We start from the raw sequence: 23,583 nt of genomic DNA on the forward strand, positions 1-23,583 counted from the left end.
TCCGGAGGTCAGAAAGCACCAGCCCCCCATCTGCTTAATTACTTCGTCCCCACCGTTCCGATCTTTTAATTTCATGGAGTCATTAGCACACTTCCCAAGTTGACATGCTCGCTTCTCCAGCTATGTGAGCTAAAGCGGTGTGGAGAAGACAACCTGACATGTGAGCTTTCACATCTTTTTTTTGCAGGTGTGGTTCTTCAGATTACCGGGTAGTTTGTCCATGAACTGTGTTCAGTGATAAACTTCTTCTGGAGTTCTGGAGATTGTGAAGTAGTTGATCCTACATTCGGTGCTCGAGCTGAAAAGTATAAACTCATGACTACTGATTTCTGAATATTTTGGGTATTCACCTCTGAACTCTGAAGATATTCAGAAACACTAGTGCTTATCAGGCCTGAATTTATAGTGACACCACTGGCCCATGATGGCATAAAACCATCATTTGGATCACACTTTGATTAGGCCGTGCAGCCCCAACCACAAGTCCAAAACTGACCAAGAAAACTTTGATGCCGCATGCCTAACAAGTAGAGTGAAAGGTTTTCCTTTTTCTTGACTGATAGAAGAGTCAAAAGTTTGTGAGCAAAATCCTTCTAGTAACCCAAATTTCAGTCAGCGGTGAACGCGTAATTAGAGCATGAGAGGGGGACTTAAATGAACCAAGTGTCCAAGTGTGCAATTTTTAAGGGGAAAAATTACGGTAGAATTCAGTAAGTGGCGATGACGAACGGATGAAAAAAAAAACATGAGAATAATATGACATCAATAGACTAAATATACATCTTTTTTTCTTAAAGTTTATCGCTTTAAAAGTTGTATATTTTTTAAAATATACAACTTTCAAAACGATAAACTGGACAGCAAAGAGCGGTGAGTGGGAGAGGATGAGCATCCTGTCCACCACTCCTAAAAAACCATTTCGGATCACGATTTTGGCACGGAATGCCGACAAAATCGGAAATAAGGGTTGAACAGTCCATTCTGGTGTTGTCTGAATCGCGAAACAGAAAATTCCGTTCCTAAAATCGAAGAGAGACAGCTTCATCGGACGGCCACGGCCCCACCGCCGCCGCATCATCCACCGTCCGTTCCCGCGGTTAATCCCCCGCCAACCAAAAAGAGGAAAAAAAAAAAAGCGCCAAGCCGAATCAGCTACAGGGCTACAGCTTGAGCTAACGCGCGCCACTCCACGCTGTCGATGCCGTGCATGGCCATGGACGCCACCGCGGCAGCGGGCGGCGAGATGTCGCGGCAGAAGGCGACGGCGTCGGCTCCGCCGCCGCCGGAGCTGGACATGGTGGCGCGCGCCGTGCAGCGGCTGGTGGCGCGGAACGACGCGGTGGAGGCGCTGAGCGGCGGAGGGGAGGCGGCGGCGGGGGTAGGAGCAGGGATGGCGGCGTTCGAGGCGGCGAGGGGCGCGCCGGCGCCGCGCATCGGCGTGGCGCAGTATCTGGAGCGCGTGCACCGGTACGCCGGGCTGGAGCCGGAGTGCTACGTGGTGGCGTACGCGTACGTCGACATGGCGGCGCACCGCCGCCCCGCCGCCGCCGTCGCCTCCCGCAACGTCCACCGCCTCCTCCTCGCCTGCCTCCTCGTCGCCTCCAAGGTTCTCGACGACTTGTAAGCATAAATCATCTCTTCTTAATTAACCTCTAATTTACTCGTTCGCAAGTAAAATCTTACACATAATTGAACCATGTAAAAGAACCTCAGTTTTGTTAGGATACATGAAGAACAAACACAAAGATTGTGGCCACTTTGTCTGTGTATTAATCCCAGCAACTGTGTTTGTTCTTATCATGAACAGTTGGAAACATAACCACAGATCTGCAGTCACTACTGCATGAACAGTCAATGGGTAGATTGAGACCAACCAATACCACAATTAAATAAGAATGAATTAATCGATCGGTAATTATTATTATTTTTTAGAAAAAGTACGAATTACCCCCCGAACTATAGCGGTCGTCTGAATTACCCCCTGAACCATAAGACTGGACATTCTTCACCCCGAACTATGTAAACCGGACGAATTACCCCCCTCGACCTAATCAGCGGTGGTTTTGGTCTACGTGTCATACGCGTGGCAGTCCAGTCAGCATTTTTTTTATTAAAAAAATGTAGGACCCACCTGTCATACTCCCATCCAACTATTCCTCTCTCTCTTATCTCCCTCTTCTCTCACTCTCTTCTCACTCACGCGCACGGAGGCAGGCGGGCGACAGGGAGCGGCGGCGGTGGAGGCGAGAGGCGGGGGATGAGGCGGCGAGCGGCGGCGGGGTGCGGCGGAGGAGGCGAGGCGAGGCGGCGGCGGAGGAGGAGGAGGAGGAGGCGAGCGGCGGCGGGAGCTCGCGCTGCTCGAGGCGAGGCGAGGCGAGGCGGCGGCGGCGGCGGCAGAGGAGGAGGAGGCGAGCGCAGCGGCGGCGGGGTGCGGCGGAGGAGGGGAGCGCGGCGGCAACGGCGGCGGGGTGTGGCGGAGGAGACGAGCGGCGGCGGGGTGTGGCGGAGGAGGCGAGCGCGGCGGCGTCGCGGGCCACGCGGAGCCGCCTCGCCTCGACGAGCGCCGCCACGACCATTGCGAGGCAGGCCGTCGCCGCGTCCGGCCGGTCGACCAGGCCGGCGTCGCGGGCCACGCGGAGCCGCCTCGCTTCGACGAGCGCCGCCGCGACCATGGCGAGACAGGCCGTCGCTGGTGAGGCGCCTCGCGAGCGGCACCACCAGGCGGTCTCGCCCTGCCTCGCCTCCTCCGCCCCCGCCGCTCGCCTCGCCGCCGCGCTCGCCTCTCCACCCCCTCGCCTCCTCCGCCGCCGCCTCGCCTCGCCGCGCTCCTGCCATGCCGCCGCCGTCTAAAGGAGAAGAGAGAGAGAGAATGAGAGATAGAAGAGATAGAAGAGAGAGATAAACTGATAGGTGGGGCCCATCTATTTTTTAATAAATAAATTGCTGACTGGACCGCCACGTAGACTAAAACCACCGCGAATTTAGGTCGAGGGGGGTAATTCGTCCGGTTTACATAGTTCAGGATGAAAAATATCCGGTTTTGTGGTTCAGGGGGGTAATTCAGACGACCGCTATAGTTCGGAGGGGTAATTCGTACTTTTTCCTTATTTTTTTAATGGAGTAGACTTTACAAGGCATGGAAATGACCGAGGGTTATCCATCCTTTTCTTGATGCTCAATTTAATCCTTTGGCCATCAGGTCAGTAGGTGGTTGCCCTACGTACGTATTCTTCTGATACTGACATGCGTATGATCAATACAGCTTAACGTCATTTTTCGCGTCAGTAATCGATCATTAGTGCTAGTACCATGTGTCATCATTCGATTAGTAGTTAGTTGCATTTATTCAGCGATTAGTTGCTTCTTAGTTAGTACTTACACTGTGACAGTAACCTAGTCGTTGGGAAATCTTCTTACCACTTTTATGTACATACACTCGTTTTATGCCTGTCACTATAAAAAATTAAAACATTTTGATAAGATATATCAACTATAAACATACAATTTAAAATTCGACCTACATATAGAAATAAAAAAATTATAAATATGACAATAAAAAATTATATACTATTAGCAGTTTAGATGTGTTGTTTTTCTCTATTTGTATGTCAGAACTAGAATTTTAATTTGAATGTTTCTAGAGTGAAATGTTATATGTTGATATTTTTTTTTAAAAAAAGAGAGTGACTTTTTAGTTGCATGAGCGTAGTTCCACTCGAGTGAGGAAAAAAAAAACAGTTTCTGAATTAGTGGAGTATACTGTATACTTCAGTTCTGTTGGGTTAATTACCATTCGCGCGCGTGTGCAGCCACCACAACAACGCGTTCTTCGCGCGCGTCGGCGGCGTGAGCAACGCGGAGATGAACAGGCTGGAGCTGGAGCTCCTCGCCGTGCTGGACTTCGAGGTCATGCTCAGCCACCGCGTCTACGAGCTCTACCGCGAGCACCTCGAGAAGGAGGCGCGGAGGGACGGCGGCGGCGGCGACATGCTCGCCGGCGCGTCGGCCGCCGCCGCCGCCAAGGCGGGGAGAATGGCGGCCGTCTCGCCGTCCAAGCTGCTGGAACGCGCGGCGGTGAACGGCGCCGCGCAGCACGACGACTGGAGGAGCCTGGGTACGGCGGCGGCGGCGGAGGCGGCGAACGGCGTGCGGCGGCACAGGTCGTCGTCGTCGTCGCGGTATTCCTTCGATTGCTAGTATAGCCAGCGTTGCCAAAGAGCGCGTTCTGTGTGTATATATCAGGTTATCAACGAGAGTTTTTGAGGCTGTAAAAAAATTAAAGACGGATTAATTACCTGCCAAAGTGCCAATTAGCAAATGTTTACCATACACGAACATTACTCGTTGCCTGTTCAGCAATTCAGCAATGAAAATGAAAATCTGGAACAATCGTCGAGTCGTTGTAGAGTTGGTTGTTTGATGGAATTTCTTTTCATGCATTTTCTAGATATCAAGTTATGATGATGCATACTCTTTCGTCCAAATCAACCTAATACCGGATATAACATATTCTAATATTATGAATCATGTTGATTTTTTATAAACACGGAGAAAATATACATGAACACACCACCATCTTGTGTAAAACGGAAAAAGAAACTGTTTTTTTTTTCCGTTCTTTTTCCGTGTGTCAATGTGTCGTGAAAACACCATCTAATAACCTCGCAGAGAAAAAAACCACAGTACTTCAATAGTTTGTACAGAAAACATGATGGATCAGGCTAAGTTTGTTGAAATCAAGGTCTCAAAGGGAAAAAATAAAGAGGAAATCATGTAAAGCCCATACCGAGGAGTACAAAATTAGACCAACCATAGAAGAAAACCAACTCATCAAATGGCCAGTTTAGTTCCCTGCCAAAAAATTTTTACACATGTCACATCGGATGTTTGGACGCATAGAGTATTAAATATAAATAAAAAAAACCACTAATTACACAACTAATTACACAGATTATGTGTAAAATGCGAGACGAAACTTTTAAGACTAATTGCGCCATGATTTGACAATGTGATACTACAGTAAACATTTTCTAATGATGGATTAATTAAGCTTAATAAATTCGTCTTGTGGTTTACATACGAATTCTGTAATTTATTTTATTATTAGATTACATTTAATACTTTAAATGTTCATCCGTATATCCGACATGACACGTTCAAACTTTACGCGTAACTAACACACCCAAAGTCATAGTTCGAGCAGTTCGTTGGTTCAACCATGAAGACTGTGACTGGGAGTAAAACAAAAAAAAACTGAAAGACCTATTACCAAAAATAAATACACTCTTCAAGGACCTAACTGCAGAATAACCGTCTCCTACCACGCCGCAAGCAAAAACAACGAGCTTCCCTCTCCTCCGCCCTCATTCCCTCCGACATGTCGCAGCCCGCCCCCTCGTAGAAGAGACGGCACAATTTACACTTCGCCCCCTCCAAATCTCCTCCTCCTCCTCCTCCTCCTCCTCGCCGTCGCCGCCGCGAGCGGGCGCGCTAGGGTTTCGGGCCGCCGCGGCGTCCTCCTCCTCCTCCTCCTCTTGTTCTGGTGGTCAGCGGGGGCGCGCGTCCGATGTCGTCGGGGGCAGCGGCGTCGGCGGCGGGGGTGGGGGCGGGGGCGGCGGGGGGCGGGAAGGACGACGAGCTGGCTGATCTGGTGCGGCGCCTAGTGGACGCCCTCGCCCGCTACTCCGATCGTCTCCCGTTCGACCTCGATCGCCAGGTTTGCCGCTCGGATCTGTGATCCCCCCCGTGTCGCGCGTGTGTTTTGCTGTGTTTTGATAATCTCTAGGTTTTCCTCGCTGTTTAGGGATTTGTGGTGGTCCGTGGTGTAAAGGTGGCGCGCCTTGCTTGATTGTTTGTGGGGAAGGCTAGTATTTTTTGTTTGGAACTATATTTTATACTGTGGCCATTCTACTATTGTTTAGTTGTTATTACATACATATGAGTTCGAAGCATCGATTTGGTAATTCGTTCTTAGCAGCTGTACAAGCTAGAAGCTGTAGTAAATTTTTAGGCGTGGATTCTCAGTTCGCTAATGATATGTCTCCCTTTTGGGAAATGTGGTCGTATTTGGGTCATTGTGATAGTTGAGATTTTGATGTATCCTTTAGGTTAGTAATAGGCTAATAGTGCTGCGAGAAATAGTTACTATGTAGAAGTGTTGGTTGGCCAGAAAGATGCAAACTTTTATGATGGCTTGCTTTATGTGATATCATTGAATGATCTACTTACCTCTATAGTCAGTTAATGAATCACTAAATAATTCGTTAATGGCATGTTGTCGTTTTGTAAGTTCTCTTGACTGTAGTGTTTTACAACGCTATTTCCAAGAACTCGGTAGTAATACAACGTGCAGATCCTAGGCTAGTAATGGATGCAAGCACAGGCATACGCATGTGAACATGACATGTGCATGCACGGCTAGGTAAACCGATTTCTATGCTCAGAAATCTGCGCTACAACGTCATTAAAACGACTTTAGGTATCAAATCACGTGAAAGCACTTAAAAGTGCCATAGCGCTCGAAAATCGACCTTCTGGGCCCTATGTTGCAACTTGCAACAGCATGAGCATTCATATTATTCCACAAAAGATTGTACTTGGTGTCAATTTTTAATCCCTTGTATCAGTCGTTGTTGTGGTTTGGATGAGTGAATTGGTGCCATTTTTTGTGATTTCTCACACACAAAGTCCATTTTATTAATTCTTGCTACAAGAATTATTGAATTACTTCAATCTTCTATTTTAGAAACTTCGCTCATTTACTACACTTGCCGCAATTACAATCACGCTTATCTTTGCCTGGAAACTGTTGAGAGCTCCTCAAGAGCAACCTCGGAGGCCACGTAGACGCGTTGCTCCATCACCTAGCAACACCAGCAGTAGATCACGGCCAGGTGCTTTGACCTCAACGGATGCTTGTTCATCTTCAGCAGATTCAAGAGCACAGGAAGCAATCAACCAGCTTTTCCAGCCAGTAAACGTATTGCCTGTTTCCTTTTCTGAATACTGAAATGATGTATCTGCTTTTAGGATCCTTGGACTGATAGTTTGCTTATATTCTTCTCCAGCTGACTCTTGAGCAGCTTGTTAGGCATAAACTGAGCGAAGGACGAAGGGTATTTTGCAAGCAACTGCTTTCACACCTTTTTTTTCATGAACTTTAAAGTTTTGTTATACCAATGCATGTTTCTTTCCCATGTGTGAATTATAATGTTTAGGTTACATGCCGGTTACTTGGTGTGATTTTGGAGGAAACAACTCCAGAGGAGCTCCAGGTGAGCAAAAGCGCTGCTGCAAAAAAAAATTCCTGTTTTTTGTTAACGAATTTAATTTAGCGGAATTATACTTTTTTTTCAGAACCATGTCACAGTGAGACCTTCTGTCCTGGAGGTTCTTCTAGAAATTGCAAAATTCTGTGATGTCTATCTGATGGAGCGCATTCTTGACGATGAAAGCGGAGTAAGTAATAAGGACCATGCATTTTTTCTGTTGCATTTATGTTTTACGCTTTACAAGTATGCTCAAGACTTGATATGTCAATATATACTGATATCGGCATATGCACGCGGAATAAACAGTAATCAATTTACCATTGATATCGGAATAATACGATGAATGAACAACTACCTGGTCTGCTATTTTATTTCATTATGTTCAGGGGTTCTTTTTTTTTTGAAAAAAAGAAAAACAGAAGAGTATTTTTGGAATCATCACTATAGACACACTGCCTAGTACGGAATTTGAATGAGCTATTATAGCTTGACATCAGCACAACTGAATAATGTTGCAGGAAAAGGTGTTATCTGCCCTGAGTGAAGCTGGACTTTTTACGAACAGTGGATTGATAAAGGACAAGGTAAGCCGCATGATGAGGTCACTTCAGAAATATAACTGCTTAATCGTTTTTTTTTTTCATTTGGCTATAGCCATTGGATGTTCGCAATGGACCTTATGTAACATTTCTTCAAATGGCAGGTTCTCTTTTGTAGTACAGAAAATGGCCGCACCTCTTTTGTGCGGCAACTGGAACCTGATTGGCACATTGATACTAGTCCAGAAATTGTTCATCAGCTAGCTGTAAGTCACAATTTTAACAATCAAGTATCATACTTATAGAAGCAGGTTTTGAGTTGCTATGCTCCCTTGCAGAGGTTTATCAAATATCAACTACATATTTCTCCACAACGAGCAGAAAGAGTAGCATCCAATGTTTTCAGCTCTACAAGCTTGGAACAATTCTTTGGAGGCCTTGATCAGAGATGATAATATGAGGTAGAGCAAGAGAGAATTTATTATTTGACATGTGCATCGGCGTGTTTCTCATGAAATTGATAGCAGCACCTGTATATCATCACCAAATTTGACATAAAACCTGTATGCTCAACCGACCGGAAGACATGACGGACTGAATATATGTACTGCACAATTCTACACGCCGTTCCTCTAATTTATACTGTCTATCTCTCTGCAGGTGAGCTCCAGCAAACAATGGCATAGCGAGAACTGAGACGAACATCATTGTTCATTTTTTTTCCTTGAATGATGGAACTCGTTTTTCTTGTACCATGTGTAAAAGTCGTGTGTCATGTTAAACTGGTTCTGCAACTCCCCATAAGCTATGGAAAGAGATAGCATCTGTAGCATAATCCATGTATCAATTGTGTTCCTGTATAACCGAAATACTTAAAATTGTCATCCAGTTATTTGTTCGGCCATTCATCCCAGAAATGTGTTATTTTCACAAAAGGAAAAATCTCAACTGAACAGAAGGAATAAAAACTTTCTGCAGCATCCAACATTAGCACAGCAAAATCCAGCATCCACTCAAATAAGTACGTATCATATCATTCTTTCCGCATATCCTATCCTAACATTTTTGGAGTTGTCAAAATCTCAATTGCATATCCTAGACAAAAAAAAAAAAATGGAGTCGTCAAAACTTCAATTGCATATTCCACACCAAAAAAATAAATTTCAGGAACCTCCAAACTGTGGATCTTGTTCAGTTGGGCTTTTCTTCTTGGCACCTAGGGCACGTACAGATGAATCCATAATCTGCAAGCTCCGCCTGCCTCTCCTCGTAGGAGACATCCTCATCGATGTAGGATATGGTAATCTAGAATTTTCACAGTTAGTACTTGGCAAAACAACGTTTTCAATGTTTTCTTTTTTCACTGGCAGCACAAGAAAAAAAATATTTGAGATAAGCGTTAACAGCTCAGTACCTCATCGTCCTTCTTGATAGGCTCCAGAGCAATTATCACTGCATTACCATCAGTATCCTGCAACGGTAGTTCAATGGTTTTGTCGGATTGCTGACTGGCAATTTGGTGTGAAAAATGAGCGAATCGACTGGAAGAAATATAGATTACCTCATCCCTTTTATATGCTTTAGCATTTGGACAACATGAATGATTCATACAGCTTTGCAAAGGAAAGAATGCCGTCCCTGCCAACGAGAAAATTCACAAGAGAATGAACGAATACTGCTGGGTAAATAGAAAATGACATTACTGTGGGGGGAGATAAACTTGGGAAGAAGCTGCACATACCCTCACAAGGAGCTGCATAGTCTTCACCTAAAGCATCTAGAAATGGCCTTGTAACCTTTTCAGCTTCCTCCTGGGATATGTTGCACTTCAGATTAACAATGCCACAAGAAAAGCTAAGGCTAACCAGTGAAAATACCTTCTCATCATCTGGAAGATCATCAATATGTATGAAATAGTCTTCCACTGGAGACGCAACAACCAAACCACTGGAATAAAAGACGGAAATATATTGAGGTTATTACATCAAATGCAGTACAGAACTTATTTCTGTTGATGGAAAGAAACAATGATAGAGTATGTAATGCACATATACAAATGAAAAATAATTAGATTTACTTACAGATTGTTCAGCTCAAACATGCCAATTAAATGGCCATACACGTCAAGTGAGAACACTAGGAAATGTCAAGGTGACCGTTTTTTTTTACGTGAGTCAATGAAACTTGATTACTTGAATGTGAAGGGAAGCTACTTATTTATATATGTGAACTGATCTAGTATATGCCAAAAAGGATACAGGGTGCACACTCAGAATCAAAAATAGCATCCTTGAGAAGCTGCAATGACTGCGAAACACAGAAGATAATGATCTGCCCATCAATCCATTGGTATGTGGGACACTTTTCAATCAAAACAATAACCACTTCTTGTGTGCCATTTTTATATTTTAACTGACGAGCTAGTGAATAAAGCTTCGTTTCAGAGCACAATATTGTGAATAGAATACCTATATAGTTTCAAAAGAATGAAATATGTGACAGCATAATTACCGTAAGTGCTAGATCCCTAATTTGCTGCCTAAATGTATCTTCATCACAGGAATCAACATCCTCAGGCAAAGCAACAGAGTCCCACCACCTGCAACAAGATTTTTTTTTTTTGGGACATATTAGGGTGGAACAACAATGCAAACAACTCAAAGGATCTTGTAGAGCTAGAGCAAGGTAGTGAAAGCCACACTGAGCTGAAAATAACATCTTGCCAACAAATCCAAAAAAAGAGAACAAAATATGCAACCATGCAACAGAGATCTTATTGACTGTTATAAATGAGAAGAGTGGAAATATACTAGTACCATTGAATTATTGATATACACTTGATGAAGAAACTATCGATTGTGCATTAAAATAACACTGCTGGTAGTGCCATACGCGCAGCTACTTTATCAGAGGGGATGAATAGTTGCATCCGAATTCGTGACTTTACCTCTTTTTGTAGCCCATCGAAAGTGGTTTCCATGCTTCCATAAGCAAAGAAAAGTTTGATTCATCTGTGTTATTTTGAAATTCAGGCTGCGTTTTGAGTTTCTTGTACCTCAGCAGAGTGAAAGTGATAGCCTGACATGTAAAATTGTATCGAGCTCATGCATCATGATCAGGAGATATTAAATTGACTGCAATTGGTAGCAATAAGGAAATTGCAATTGAATCTTTTGTTTGGGGATGTTCTTGATATAGCTACTAAAACTCGTCTTGTGCAATAGTCTGTCCTGGTGCATTGATAAGTAGATTGCTGACAGCCATTAGTGATAACAGTACCAACTCAAGTGTGATGCTTGAATGCCTTTTGTATTAGCCATGGACAATGGCAAAGTTCTAGTATCCCCATAAAACTTTTGGAGAATATTAGAATCTGAGATGAGCACATAACACGATGTTTAGTGCTTAGTACACTAATCTATATTTCTATCACATACCTTGGCAGCAACAAGAAAAATATCATTGGACCCTGAAAATAAAGATTGGTCAGTAGCAGATAACAGACTGACAACCTCAATCACAATCATCACTAATCAGGAACAATTGATCTAGGCATGCTACATTTAATGAATAGTGAACACAACATAAATTCGTAATGATGGTATATAATGATCACTGCATACTGCACTTACCATTTGCATGTTCTATGAATTTCTGAAGAGCAGATCTCTGGGATGGTTCAGTCTTAGATCCAGTACACAGCAAAGAGTGATAAGTTTCCCAGTCGGAATCAGCACATGATTGGCTAAACAAAAATGCAGAATCAACAAGTTATGTTTTTACCCCAAGATTACATTTCTATCTAAGACGGCAAGAACAAGTTACATGTTCTGATAAGATAATTAGGTTTTAAGTTTTAACACGACCGACAACTATAACCTATGATGGAGAATGAATTGATCAACAAAATATTTATGCCTCAAACAAAAGTCCTAACATCTTTGGGTGTTGCAGCCAAAAGAAAGTGTGAACTGTAAAATGGTTAGTGACTCAAACCTGCAGTAGCGTTCTTCCTCACATCCACGACAAGGAACAACTTGAGGCAAACTAAAATGGTCTGTGAAAGGCAGTGACATGTCACCAGTAATAAGTGATCCTAAGACCTCTTCTGGCAAAGTACTACTGTTTTCCTTTGTTGCACCAGAAGAACTGGCACTCGATCCCACATCACTCTCATGGCAATGCCTCCTATTAGTGCAGTCACTGCTTGAACCAACGCTTTGCCAATACAATCTTCGTCCAATCTGGAACTCTATAGAACCAATGAAGCGAAAGCAATAACTGCACACAGCGCAATCAATCTGAAATAAAACACAAAATGGACACCACACTTCAGGGAGGAGCAGTTCACACAAAAAATAGAAGGGAACAAATACCTAGGATCACTTCAAAAGCAGACGAACCTTGTTAAGACTGTGCTGAGCACCAACCAATATTTGATCCTTCAGAATAAGGTCCCCTTCTGCAAACTCCTTGTTCGCACAAACACCTGCAAGAACCAACTGGTTAAGTATCTTGGCTTTTACCCGACACCAACTTTATACAAGCACTCCAAGTTTGCCGGATTGCATTGCACAAGATATATAAGTATTCAGTAACCAGTACCTTTCCCATGCTTGCTGCTGAAGTTCACTCTTATACCATCATGTTTCCTGGACTGTATGAGCCCATTGTAGTATTCCTGAAAACAAAAGTAGCATAGCTGTGTGTCAGATGGGAGCTACAGATCGTCAGCAATACATGAACTAAAGTAACCAAGGAAGGAGAGAAAAAGCCATAAAAGATTTACTACAATTTTACTGGCTTCAAGGAGACAATTGTAACTGCAACACAGAAAGAAGCCAAGAACACAAAAGATTGTTTCTGTTCTGTCGAATTGATACCTCCATCGAGCTACATTCACTACACACTAACTGGGATACCCAAAAAAGACAAACTTAAGATTGTACTTCTGCAAATAAAACATTAAATTACACCGTTACTGTTGTAAACTAAACAATTCGCCTCTCATCTCACCAATCTAAAAAAAACCATCCATGCGGACCAAAAAGAAATCCTCCTTTCTCAGTAAGATAACTGAAACCAATCATAGTAAGATATACCCATCATAGTATCACTTCCTTATAACGAAATTCCCGACAATGATTACCCAACCTTTCTACAGGGAAAAACAATAATCGCAGCACAAGCAATTCCCAAGCAGATAGATTTGAGACCCGGAGGATGGATGGGCAAGGGAAGGAAAAAGAAAACGTACCTGCGCGGGTTGGAGAGGAGGGGTGGCGAGGAGCTGGGCGATTTGGGGCGCGAACTCCCTGTCCAGGTCACACGGGCTTGCGCTGCTCCCACCCATGCCGCCGCCGGCGCGAGCTGCTGCCTCTTGCGGCTGCTTCTTCCGCCGCCGCTCACCGCCGCCGCCGTGGGGTTTGGGGGGTTTTGTTCTCGAGACCTTGTCTCGTACTTGGGGGAGAGGTGTGGATATGAACATACGTGTTCGAGCCATGAAGGCGGAAACATGGGAAGTACGCCTCCTTGTGTTGAAAACGGAAACTGCCATTTTTGGTTCAAATTGACAGCCGGTGTATGCATAACTGCACACACATAAGGAATATGTGAATGTTACTTGTAAACTGCATACATATGGTATATGTGAAATTGCGATTATCAACTCCAGTCAACTAACATTGTCATCATATCCCTGATGCTTATGCAAGAATTCCCCCAAAAAGAATGCTAAAGCAATTAGACCACCACCAAGTACCTAATCCGTAGTATAGAATGTAATTCATCCTCTAGTACTATGAATCTGTATAGAAGTAGGTAGGATGTATCATATTATATTCTATATTGGGTTAAGGGAGTATATGTACTAGCCCAGTTCCATTCCGAGTTTATGTGTTCGTCACCATCACCATGTCAAGTCAACATCCAGCCTTCAACCTTTGTAACCAAGACGTGCATCGAGATTGCTTGTGATGATCATTTCAATAATGCAACATACACTGCTAATTACTAGTAATATTTGTGAGTGTTAGATACACCGAATACAGCAGAAAACAACTTCCTAGGTCCCCAATGCACAATACATAAACAATATACAAACTTTTTCTTTTCTTTTTGTTTTTTTGAGATGGAACTTAATTATCTACCACTTGCTGGGTAGCTAGTGAGCGCCAGCTCGATCGACAATTCTCATTAGATGCATAGCAGTATAGCCCATGTATATATATATATCTATTTAGAAATTGGATTTTTTTTTTTTTGGAGCGAGTATAATCGAATTGCTGAATTGATACCTTGTCAACTCCTTCGATCCGATCAATCAAACCTGCCATAATCATAGTGCCGTGATCATATATGTATGAACTCCCCCAGATATGCGATTAATCCAACTAACTATTGCCTAAATTACTTGTATATTAGCCATATCATTGGCATAATGCTGTCAACCTCTTAGTTAGTTGGATTGCAAATTAAATGGGACATGGCACGAGCAGGTAACTATACAAAATTTTCATCGTCATCCACGATCCAACCACCAGCTGGTGCAAAACCAGCAGCTTGATATATAAATTCAGGCAGCAGCTGCGCCATTGCTGGTATTAGCTAGCTTCTCTGCAGCCTCTTCCATTCCTAGCTAGCTTGTGCAAGAGCTCGCAACAATGTCGTCGTCGTCGTCGTCGTTGAAGGCCTTGGTGGCGTTCATGGCCGTGGCCACCGTCGCCGAGCTCGCCGCCGGCAGCAAGACGTGGGCCATCAAGTGGGCCTCCGGCGGGAACTACGGCGACTGGTCGTCCAAGAACACGGTCGCCGTCGGCGACAGCGTCGGTGAGTGAGCTTCTCCATTCCTCCTCCGTTCTTGGCATCTGGCAACAATGGCGTCTGAGCTGATCGATCGGCGTGTGTAATGTGGCGCAGTGTTCACGTACGGGCAGCCGCACACCGTCGACGAGCTGTCGGCGGCGGACTACACGGCGTGCAGCTTCGCCGCCCCGCTCTCGTCGGACGCCGGCGGCAGCACCACCGTCGTCTTCGACAAGCCCGGGACGAGGTACTTCGCCTGTTCGTCCGGGTCGCACTGCAGCATGGGCCAGAAGGTGGCCATCACGGTCTCCAACTCGACGGCGCCGCCGTCGTCGTCCAAGGGCGGCTCGTCGTCGTACGGCGCGGCGGCCGGCGGCGGCGCCGAGCTCGCCTCCAAGCTGGTGGTGGGCCTCGCCGTCGGCGCCGGCGCCATTCTTGCGCTCTGAACATGAACTCGATCGTCTCTGAATTATTGGCAGCATTTCCGTCGTTTGAGATCTTTGCGTTGCGGTGCTCCTATTTGTGTAATGTGCAGTGGATTCCCTTTTGTTATGATCTTGTTTTTTGTATGCATATTTTCTTGAATGAATTTAGTAGTTATGCTTGATTACACAAAATCAGAACTTGTCTAATGCAAATTTTACACAGCATCGCTAGCACTTCACAAATATGCAAATTCAAATGCAAATTTTACACAGCATCGCTAGCACTTCACAAATTTGACTTCTACATATTGTAAAAAAAATATCAAATTTGAATTTGCATGCTTGTGCAGTGAAATATCACATATTAATCCATCCTGCAATGACAGTTTTTTTTTACATTTTTTTAATAACTATTTAAATAACATCGCAAGAAACGAAGGGCATCTCCTTAAAGGGCGAAAAAGACTTCCCCATCACAATCATGTAGGAGTAACAGTTTGTACTTTGTAATGCATTCCATCAGAGAACCAACATTAAAATTAGCATGCCATATATATATACACACAAAAAAAGGCTGCTTCTGATGTAAGACCTCCTAACATCCCATTCCAGCGACGGCGAACATAATCTAATTACAAAAGCTAACTAACCCTCTCTGTCCAATGATCAGAGCAATTCAAAAGACATGGCATCACCCATGGTGAGGAACATCGGGTGCATAAATTAATGGTGCTAAGGCTTTGTCATCAGCTATAGCTGATAGGACTATGTCAGTCTTGCTACGACAAAATTCACCAGCTAGCTCCACAAAAGGATCATGAGCTGCCCTCATATTCCGAATAGATATTGGAGATCATCTATGGTGAGCCGAGTTGCACTGCCGCCAGGTTTGTCCTCACCAAAAGCAGATTGGACCATCTTTCTCTTCTTCTCCTGGCAAGAGAACATAAAAGTTGTGTTGACAAAAATGGAGAGTAAAAAAGAAAACATGCACAAGCATGGTGACACTGTCTAAAATGAATTGATCACCAGTCTAGCTCCAAAGCATGTCCAATTATTTAACAACCCTTACAATCGAGAGAATCGAAAAAAAATGCATGAAATTGCCTACATGATTTCAGCTACTTTGTAAAAAAGGTAAACCTCATATTAGTTTCAAGAAAAAAATACATGCTAACCAGTATACGCAAGAATGGAAAATTTTCATTTTTGTAGAAATGCGTCTTTAACTGATGAAGTTAAATATGTTCAGTTCATATCCTACATCCAGACGACTAATGAAGTGCATACCATCTAAAAGAAGAAAAGCTCATGCTTTTGAAATGGAAATGTAACAGCCAAAATGATACCTGTAGAGCTAAAATCCGATCTTCCACTGTGTCTTTGATAGTTAAGCGGGAAACGGTTACAGGACGGGTCTGACCAATTCTGTGTGCTCTATCAACTGCCTGGTCCTCAGCATAAGGGTTCCACCATGGATCAATCATAATCACATGGCAAGCAGCTACCATGTTGAGACCAAGATTTCCAGCCTTAAGTGACATGAGCATCACTCTCACCTGAAGAATGAAATTTAGTTATATTTGTTGACCATCTACATGTAACATCAAAAAAAAGAAGAGAGAGATGAAGGGCGTCAGAAAAGTACCTCTGGATCAGTGTTGAATTCTCTCACTGCTGCTTCTCTTAAGTTGAGAGACATTGCACCATCGAGCCTTCTGAATTTTATACGGCTGCTATCCAGCGAAAGCTCCAGCAAGTCCAGCAAGCCAGTCCACTGGGAGAATACTATCGCCTTAGAAGGGGCTACTTCACTTGGACTTGATTCCATAGTATCACTCCAAGTTAGAGCAGGTGTATTCACGATTGAGTTAAGTATGTCAGTGGCTGCCCTGATCTTAGAAGATATGTAACTGCTTTCACAGATTGATGGAGAGCCATCTGCTTCTACAGAACTACTAGTTGTTGCACCAGACTCCAATTTATCAGCTATACAAAACCTTAACACTCCAGGTGAAAAAACTGATTGAGCGCTTAATTTCTTCCCACAAGAAGGGGAGGGACAGACATTCTCATCACTTGTTAAGCTCTTATGCACACACTGATAACAGAAAACATGACCACATGTTGCTACAACAACATCCTCAGGTGGGTCCTGCAAAACGCGCAGAAATCAAATTACCGTAGTTATCTTAGTATCCATGGAGTAACAAACAGTTCAGATAAAATTAAACTACTGATTGTTTAATCACACACACATGACAGTTCAGATAAAATTAAACCACTGATTGTTTAATCACACACACATGACAATCCTGTTCTGATATCCTTATTTTGCTTTTTCATAAAAGAAACTATTCGAAGATAATGTAATACTATTTTTTTGCATGTACAGTATGTGATTAGATTGCTTACACTGCATCTGGAACAAATTGCATAGTCTCCTTCCAGCTGTCCAAGCAAATTTATCACTGTTTCCTTAGGAAGTTTCTTTGCCACTTCTACAGAACCAGTATCAATCAAATCTTTTTCCTTTCCCTTCAAAAGAAGAGGATGGTCACAAGCCTGCCGAAGTCGCAGCAGCAATACAAGAATGTTTGCATAATTTTCTCTTATCGTCCCAGCAGAAGCATATTCCTGTAGTATGAACATGGAGTATAAACATTTTGCATTGAAATTTCTGAACTACTGCAAATATTTTGAAAAAGAAAAGTAATCACACTGAACATGGTAAACTATTGACTAGCAAACCTACTTGTGCTTACGAAGATAAATGTAAAAACTTGGCTTCTGTTCATTAAAAGTAAAACCTTCACAATTGCTGTGGGCACAATACAGCTAAGTGTTCATCGGATAAGACAAGAGTAGAAAACAAAATGTATGGAGTATTGATATGGTGCTATTCTAAGACCTTGCAGCAACAACTGAGTTAGGAATAAATCAAAACCGAGCATTTCTAAGTTCAAATAATGAGTATCTAGAGAATGGACAGTATCTATCTATGCACCATAACTGCCGATCGCTTTTTCATTTAAGATCTAATAGTTGACATAGTAATGCAATATTTTCGATAGAAAAAAAAAGAGAAAATTGAAGTGGCCATACCTTGAACTTTTCCCTAGAACCTTCTTCAAGCATCATATAGAAAGTTCGCTCCTCTTTTGAGAAGTCTATTTTGCTCAGCTGAATCGTTTTTGGTGGCAATTTTATGATTGGTTCTCCATCGATTAGTGTTTCTGTATTTGAACAGTCCAAAAAATAGATTAATTAGACAACATCAGAACCAGTGAAAACAAAAAAACAGCCATATGCACTGAAACTGAAAGCACATCTTACAAATTTAAGATATGCAACCAAGTATTGAAGCTGAAAACATTAACTCAAGCAACATATAAATAAACAGAATGCTACGGGGTACTCAATATGATTCCACCCAAAAAGATAGTACTCTTTCAATTATGTTTCCCACCTTCACAAATTCCAGATTTTCAGATGTATTTCATGACTTCCATAAAATGCTAGAGATCCAAGATAAGAGGTTGCATTTTTCCAAGTAAAAGTTGATTTTGCCATGATATCGTATTATCATATATATTAGCTCCAGCACACACATATATAATGAATGAATCAATATCAATATTTTTAAATTTTCATAGTTGTGAGTAATACCAACGATTATTGTCAGGAATTAGTAAGCATCGGAGGCAATGGGATGTGGGTTTCATATAGCAGATAACTAAAAGGTACAAAGTTGCAGACACATATGCAGTCATGATTTTCTATTTTACCTTTTGTGCGCCGCAACAGAACTATCTTCAAGACAGCTTGGAGTTTCTTATATCCACGAGTTGCATCTCTAGAAATTTGGTATTTTATCATAGAGCGAAAGGAACCATACACAGAATATGGTTCATACTTCAAGAAACGGAAATAACTATACAGATCATCAATTGTATTTTGTATAGGAGTTCCTGATAAACACCATCTCCGTTTTGCTCTCAGTCCACAACAGGCTCTAGCCACTTGAGTATTGTGATTCTTTATTGTTTGAGCTTCATCAAGCACAACTCTGAACCATCGCACTCTGGCAAGTGGTCCACCATCAAGGTCAGCATCTGAATTTTTGGGTTTCTTTTTCTTCTTTGGTTCGCTGTCTTTCTTTCTTTTATTGCCAATAGAAAATGCTGGACATAACCCATATGTTTCGCTGTTCTTTTCCTCCATATCCTCATCAGAGTTTTGTTTGGTTACCTCATTGGCTACAATAGTGTATGTGGTGACAACAACATCATATTTTGTCAACTCAGTTGGATCTTTAGTCCTTGAACCTCCATGATAAACCAAAACAGACAATTTAGAACTTTCAGTAACCTTGGCAGCCAACTCACTAGCCCACTGTCTAAGAACGCTGGCTGGACACACCACTAGTGTTCCCGCAGTTGATCTATTAGCAGACCTCAAAGTTGACGAAGACGATGGTCTCACTCTAGCCTTCTTCTTGGGTTCAACTTTGACAGCATTTACCATTCTATCAACAGCAGACCCCGGTAGACTAGCCCAGGGCTTCAGATCAGCGGCATCACTTGCTGCTTCTGATGATGGAAACAGTGTTGAATCCTGTAGCATATTCACAGATTCACCCTTCAGTTGCTTCTTGTCCATGACTATCACTACTTCATCATCCTCATCAAGGTTAGCTACAGATTTCATGCTGCCCACATCAGCAGACATGAACTTAGACTGCTCAACCCTCTCCTTTTGTATAAGGGCAATAGTTGATATTGTCTTCCCAAGACCCTGCGTCACATAAAGTTATGTCCCTATAAGATAGGGATCCAGTAAAACAAGTAACAGTTATCAAGGTAGAAAATAGAACTAACCTGATCGTCTGCCAAAATTCCACCTGAACAATGTGAGCTATTCTCCCTGGAAACCATCCAAGCTAATGCTATTCTCTTTCAATAATGAAGAACATAGCAGTGAACAGGATCAGTAGAATAAATAGAATTATCACACAACCAAGATTTTCAAAATATAAACTTTACCTGGTGCTTAAGGAGTGATACTGACATAACACCTTCAGGCAAATTTTCTTCCGTTGTTTCTTGACTGATTTGCTGCACAATATATTTTTTTGTTTTAAAAAGGTACAATCCACAGTAAGTACAATAAAATTGAATCACCACACAATTATATTCTATACCTTCAGGGCTTCATCATACACCACCCTCTCATCACGGCCAAAAAGCCTCTTTTCTATATTTAAGTGGCTCTGAGTGCCAAGGCCATTGACTCCAAAATTGTTAACAGAATTGTTGTATGGCACTGATGGAGGAAAGATCCTATGTGAGTTTAGACCTCCATATGCAGAGACACCACCTGCAAGTTTCAAACAGAGAGAAAAAAATTGCTAATATTGCATTTTATACTAGTAAAACTATTTTTATGTGATCACCCATCAGAATATTTGAGGGAATTATGGTACATGAACATCATCATTATCAGTTTTAACTTTTCAGTTGCTATTAATAGGTAGCTTCCAACCTGTTGACATTGCAGATGTAGGCATCTCGATTCCATAGGCAGAACTTGTTTGAAAACCATTGTACTTCCAAGTGGATTCTTCCTCGATCTTCTTGTCACCTAAACTCGAATGACTGAACGGAAATGGTTGATGCAGAACCTCATAGACATCATCTGACAGGTTTCAAAAGGGAAAAACTTTAGTTGTACTAATCGCAAGTTACAGCAGTATACTTTTCAAGTTAATCAAGGATAGTTCTACTCACCGTCATCATCATCAATTGAAACACCCTCGCCATAACTAACATATGGCTTGTAGCCACTTGCAATAGCAGGTGAAGGGAACCCAATTCCATTATAGTGCACAGTGTTAGGCTTCACAGTGGGGTGTGTACTTTCAACATTGTTACCTCCTGTTAGAGAAAGTGGACGAGACTTGTAACTGCTGCTCATGAAGGTATGTGGAAGAGTCCTGTATTGCCAAGCACTATTCTGACAGTCAGTGTTGACACCGCTGCTGCTTTCAATAATGTCTGATCTATTCTCAGCAGGTCTATGAGAGGATAAAGCATGAGTGTTGTTTAACCAGTTATCGTCATCCAGCCCGACTAGTAGTTCTGAACTATTATTGCCAAATGCTGTGTTGTGCAAAACCACCTGGTTAACACCATCATTGGGATCGTCAAAATCAAGATTGTCTTCTGTATCTGAGTACGGGCTGAAGTACTCTTCACTGTCTGAACACAAGTCAATAATATCCATATTGCTAGCAAACATGGGCATCAACTCTCTGTTGTCAGATATCTGCGATGCTTAGCTTCACTAATCCCCAACAAGCCTGGTCAGACCACACTATCTCCAGCACACTGCAAACAAATTATCTTGATGAACCCACTTGAATACTATCTTCTGCAAAATAATTTGTGAATTGGAAGTCAGAAGTCTGAACAAATGATGCATTCAGTAATTTGCAGCAGTAACTGTGGTTTAATTCTTCAAGGGGCACTGCAATAGCCCAGATAGGAAATACAATTTCAACTTGGTGCATACAAGGGTTGCAAATAACACCTAAAAATATTTTTTTAAAAAAACACTTTTTTACATCAAGAACAATATTTGCCTAAACCAGGCACAGTGATGTGCAATAAACTGATACATAAAACTATTTAAGGAAGTAAACACTAATGCATTCCTAGGCTAAGTGTATTGATCAAAATGCAGCACCCTATTCAAAGAAAATCACAAATGAAAGATTAACTATTAATCCAAGGGCCAAAATTTTGAAAGAAGGAAGAATTGTCACAACATGAACTGAGTGTGCCATCACGCAAGCATCGCCTTCGACAAGGAACGGCAAAGCCAACTCCACAACAATCAAACAATTCGACTACAGGAATGCACGACCCTAATCAAGCCCACGATCGCTTAAAACTTCCCCCCAAAACCGCCCAATCCACCAAAACCCTACCTAAGCGAAATCCGCCCAAAGCCACCGCCTTCTCCTCCTCAAAAACGATCCGCCGCAATCAAAATCTCCCGCAAATCGCAACAACCCTCTCACACCTCCCCGAAACAAAACATCTCACAAAAGCATTCCATCCATTTGAACCAAAACCGCTAATAACCCCAAAGAAAGAAACCAGTCTTGCAAGAGAGAGTAGTAAAGAAGTTACCTCCTCCGAATCGTGGTCGTCGGCGGCGATTATCCGTTGGAGGGATCGAAGGCGGCGGGGAGCACACGAATCAAATCAAATCAAAATCAACCAAATTTCTTTTTGAGGGGAACTGCGTGGAGATTTTATCGGGTTCGTGACGGCCGCGCGGCGGCCGAATCGGAAAAACTCTCTCGCAAAGACGAGTGGGAAACCTGGGACTTACCAAGGCGTCGCCGGTTTCTCCGGGGGCGCGCTCGTGTGTGGCTGACGCGTGGGGCCCACGTGCCGGGCCCCACGTGTCAGTGGGCGCGGGCGAGCGGGAAAGGGAGGAAATTTCGATTGGTTCGCGGCTTGAAATCGTCGTGGAGGTGTCTTGTGCTGGAAGGAAACGGGTCGTGTGTGTTTTAAATTGTTTTTTTCTCAACGCAAAGTATGATGCGGTTTCGGAAGAAATTCCTCGGAAATTCAGATGGCCCCACCTGTCAGTGGCTATTGGGCGTTGCAACGGGGGCTGTCAACCCCTGAAAAATCGACTGATATTTTGAAAGGAGGAAACGAATAAGTAATTGCAACGGTAAAATTATCTTGTTACCGTTCAAAGAAAAATCTGTTGTTAGCAATAGCATTCGGACTAACCATCATTATCAACGCCCATGATCTTAGTTAATTGGGCATTAACATCGGACGGTCCTGGTTTACTGATCGATTTTTTGCTGTGCTGCAACTTGCAACTAAGCAGATATAAACAGCCACGAGGATTATTAAAAACAATATAAAACAAGAGAGGATTAGAGTAATAAGCCCTTGTTTAGTTCTCAACTTTCTCTTGAAACTTCTAGCTTTTCCATCACATCAAAAATTTTCTACACTCATAAACTTCCAATTTTTTTCTTCAATCTTTCAATTTTAGTCAAACTTCTAATTTTGACGTGAAACCAAACACACCCTAATATGCTTATTTTGCACGGACTACTACAGGTCTTCAAAGATGAGCACTAAGGGTATGTTTAGTTTCTAAACAAAAATTTTCACGCTGACACATTGAATGTTTCGACACATGCATGGAGTATTAAATGTAGACAAAAACAAAAACCAATTACACAGTTCATCAGGAAAATGCGAGATGAATCTTTTAAGCCTAATTGCGCCATGATTTGACAATGTGGTGCTACAGTAAACATTTACTATTGACTGATTAATTAGGCTTAATAAATTTGTCTCGTAATTTATAATTTGTTTTGTTATTAGACTACGTTTAATACTTCAAATGTGTATTCGTATAGCCGATGTGACATGCATGGATAAAATTTTTTGCCAAGTAAACAAGCCCTAAACACATGAACCGAAGAACACTTGGAATCAAAAT

General features: G+C 42.6%; 5 protein-coding genes across 5 annotated transcripts; 3 read left to right on the forward strand and 2 right to left on the reverse strand.

Annotated features, from left to right (window-relative positions):
* The first annotated feature begins 1,148 nt into the window (after nucleotides 1–1,148).
* On the forward strand, nucleotides 1,149–4,389 carry LOC127770597 (cyclin-P1-1). The gene is made up of 2 exons (XM_052296372.1): nucleotides 1,149–1,620; nucleotides 3,810–4,389. The coding sequence occupies exons 1-2, from the start codon at nucleotides 1,199–1,201 to the stop codon at nucleotides 4,195–4,197; spliced, it is 810 nt and encodes a 269-aa protein (XP_052152332.1). The 5' UTR covers nucleotides 1,149–1,198; the 3' UTR covers nucleotides 4,198–4,389.
* A 941-nt stretch (nucleotides 4,390–5,330) lies between these two features.
* On the forward strand, nucleotides 5,331–8,718 carry LOC127770596 (peroxisome biogenesis protein 22). The gene is made up of 9 exons (XM_052296371.1): nucleotides 5,331–5,716; nucleotides 6,746–6,979; nucleotides 7,068–7,115; nucleotides 7,218–7,274; nucleotides 7,357–7,458; nucleotides 7,790–7,855; nucleotides 7,975–8,076; nucleotides 8,149–8,271; nucleotides 8,471–8,718. Exons 1-8 carry the CDS (start codon nucleotides 5,567–5,569, stop codon nucleotides 8,260–8,262), a joined length of 873 nt encoding a protein of 290 aa, XP_052152331.1. The 5' UTR covers nucleotides 5,331–5,566; the 3' UTR covers nucleotides 8,263–8,271; nucleotides 8,471–8,718.
* Nucleotides 8,719–8,764: 46 nt separating this feature from the next.
* Nucleotides 8,765–13,298, reverse strand: LOC127770595 (histone-lysine N-methyltransferase ATXR2). The gene is made up of 15 exons (XM_052296370.1): nucleotides 13,068–13,298; nucleotides 12,416–12,491; nucleotides 12,214–12,299; nucleotides 11,807–12,111; nucleotides 11,443–11,555; nucleotides 11,248–11,279; nucleotides 10,758–10,888; nucleotides 10,322–10,409; nucleotides 10,069–10,117; nucleotides 9,892–9,946; nucleotides 9,688–9,757; nucleotides 9,552–9,621; nucleotides 9,372–9,448; nucleotides 9,225–9,281; nucleotides 8,765–9,115 (listed from the first exon to the last, which is right to left on the reverse strand). Exons 1-15 carry the CDS (start codon nucleotides 13,296–13,298, stop codon nucleotides 9,002–9,004), a joined length of 1,554 nt encoding a protein of 517 aa, XP_052152330.1. The 3' UTR covers nucleotides 8,765–9,001.
* Nucleotides 13,299–14,412: 1,114 nt separating this feature from the next.
* LOC127772089 (blue copper protein-like) lies at nucleotides 14,413–15,240 on the forward strand. The gene is made up of 2 exons (XM_052298073.1): nucleotides 14,413–14,638; nucleotides 14,729–15,240. Exons 1-2 carry the CDS (start codon nucleotides 14,473–14,475, stop codon nucleotides 15,058–15,060), a joined length of 498 nt encoding a protein of 165 aa, XP_052154033.1. The 5' UTR covers nucleotides 14,413–14,472; the 3' UTR covers nucleotides 15,061–15,240.
* Nucleotides 15,241–15,503: 263 nt separating this feature from the next.
* On the reverse strand, nucleotides 15,504–22,389 carry LOC127770567 (helicase-like transcription factor CHR28). Its single transcript, XM_052296330.1, has 12 exons — nucleotides 22,236–22,389; nucleotides 20,829–21,471; nucleotides 20,584–20,736; nucleotides 20,243–20,418; nucleotides 20,085–20,156; nucleotides 19,920–19,994; nucleotides 18,828–19,836; nucleotides 18,145–18,275; nucleotides 17,455–17,676; nucleotides 16,688–17,194; nucleotides 16,389–16,598; nucleotides 15,504–15,972 (listed from the first exon to the last, which is right to left on the reverse strand). Exons 2-12 carry the CDS (start codon nucleotides 21,343–21,345, stop codon nucleotides 15,868–15,870), a joined length of 3,177 nt encoding a protein of 1,058 aa, XP_052152290.1. The 5' UTR covers nucleotides 21,346–21,471; nucleotides 22,236–22,389; the 3' UTR covers nucleotides 15,504–15,867.
* Between the last annotated feature and the right edge of the window lie 1,194 nt (nucleotides 22,390–23,583).

The sequence above is a fragment of the Oryza glaberrima genome, chromosome 4 (genome assembly GCF_000147395.1).
Source record: "Oryza glaberrima chromosome 4, OglaRS2, whole genome shotgun sequence".
In the NCBI taxonomy this organism is placed as follows: Eukaryota; Viridiplantae; Streptophyta; class Magnoliopsida; order Poales; family Poaceae; genus Oryza; species Oryza glaberrima.

What these genes read in the sequence shown, in the direction of transcription:
- LOC127770596 (XM_052296371.1), top strand. Translation starts at nt 5,567, where the DNA reads ATGTCGTCGGGGGCAGCGGCGTCGGCGGCGGGGGTGGGGGCGGGGGCG. An exon ending in GTGGATTGATAAAGGACAAG is followed by an intron (nt 7,856 to 7,974) that starts GTAAGCCGCATG and finishes TTCAAATGGCAG; the next exon opens with GTTCTCTTTTGTAGTACAGA. An exon ending in AAATTGTTCATCAGCTAGCT is followed by an intron (nt 8,077 to 8,148) that starts GTAAGTCACAAT and finishes GCTCCCTTGCAG; the next exon opens with AGGTTTATCAAATATCAACT.
- LOC127772089 (XM_052298073.1), top strand. Translation starts at nt 14,473, where the DNA reads ATGTCGTCGTCGTCGTCGTCGTTGAAGGCCTTGGTGGCGTTCATGGCC. An exon ending in CGCCGTCGGCGACAGCGTCG is followed by an intron (nt 14,639 to 14,728) that starts GTGAGTGAGCTT and finishes AATGTGGCGCAG; the next exon opens with TGTTCACGTACGGGCAGCCG.
- LOC127770567 (XM_052296330.1), bottom strand. Translation starts at nt 21,345, where the DNA reads ATGCCCATGTTTGCTAGCAATATGGATATTATTGACTTGTGTTCAGAC. An exon ending in GTTCTAGGGAAAAGTTCAAG is followed by an intron (nt 17,677 to 18,144) that starts GTATGGCCACTT and finishes TTCATACTACAG; the next exon opens with GAATATGCTTCTGCTGGGAC. An exon ending in CAATTTGTTCCAGATGCAGT is followed by an intron (nt 17,195 to 17,454) that starts GTAAGCAATCTA and finishes CGCGTTTTGCAG; the next exon opens with GACCCACCTGAGGATGTTGT.
- LOC127770597 (XM_052296372.1), top strand. Translation starts at nt 1,199, where the DNA reads ATGCCGTGCATGGCCATGGACGCCACCGCGGCAGCGGGCGGCGAGATG. An exon ending in TCCAAGGTTCTCGACGACTT is followed by an intron (nt 1,621 to 3,809) that starts GTAAGCATAAAT and finishes GCGCGTGTGCAG; the next exon opens with CCACCACAACAACGCGTTCT.
- LOC127770595 (XM_052296370.1), bottom strand. Translation starts at nt 13,298, where the DNA reads ATGTTCATATCCACACCTCTCCCCCAAGTACGAGACAAGGTCTCGAGA. An exon ending in TTAGGGATCTAGCACTTACG is followed by an intron (nt 10,118 to 10,321) that starts GTAATTATGCTG and finishes TGTGTTTCGCAG; the next exon opens with TCATTGCAGCTTCTCAAGGA. An exon ending in ATCTTCCAGATGATGAGAAG is followed by an intron (nt 9,622 to 9,687) that starts GTATTTTCACTG and finishes AACATATCCCAG; the next exon opens with GAGGAAGCTGAAAAGGTTAC.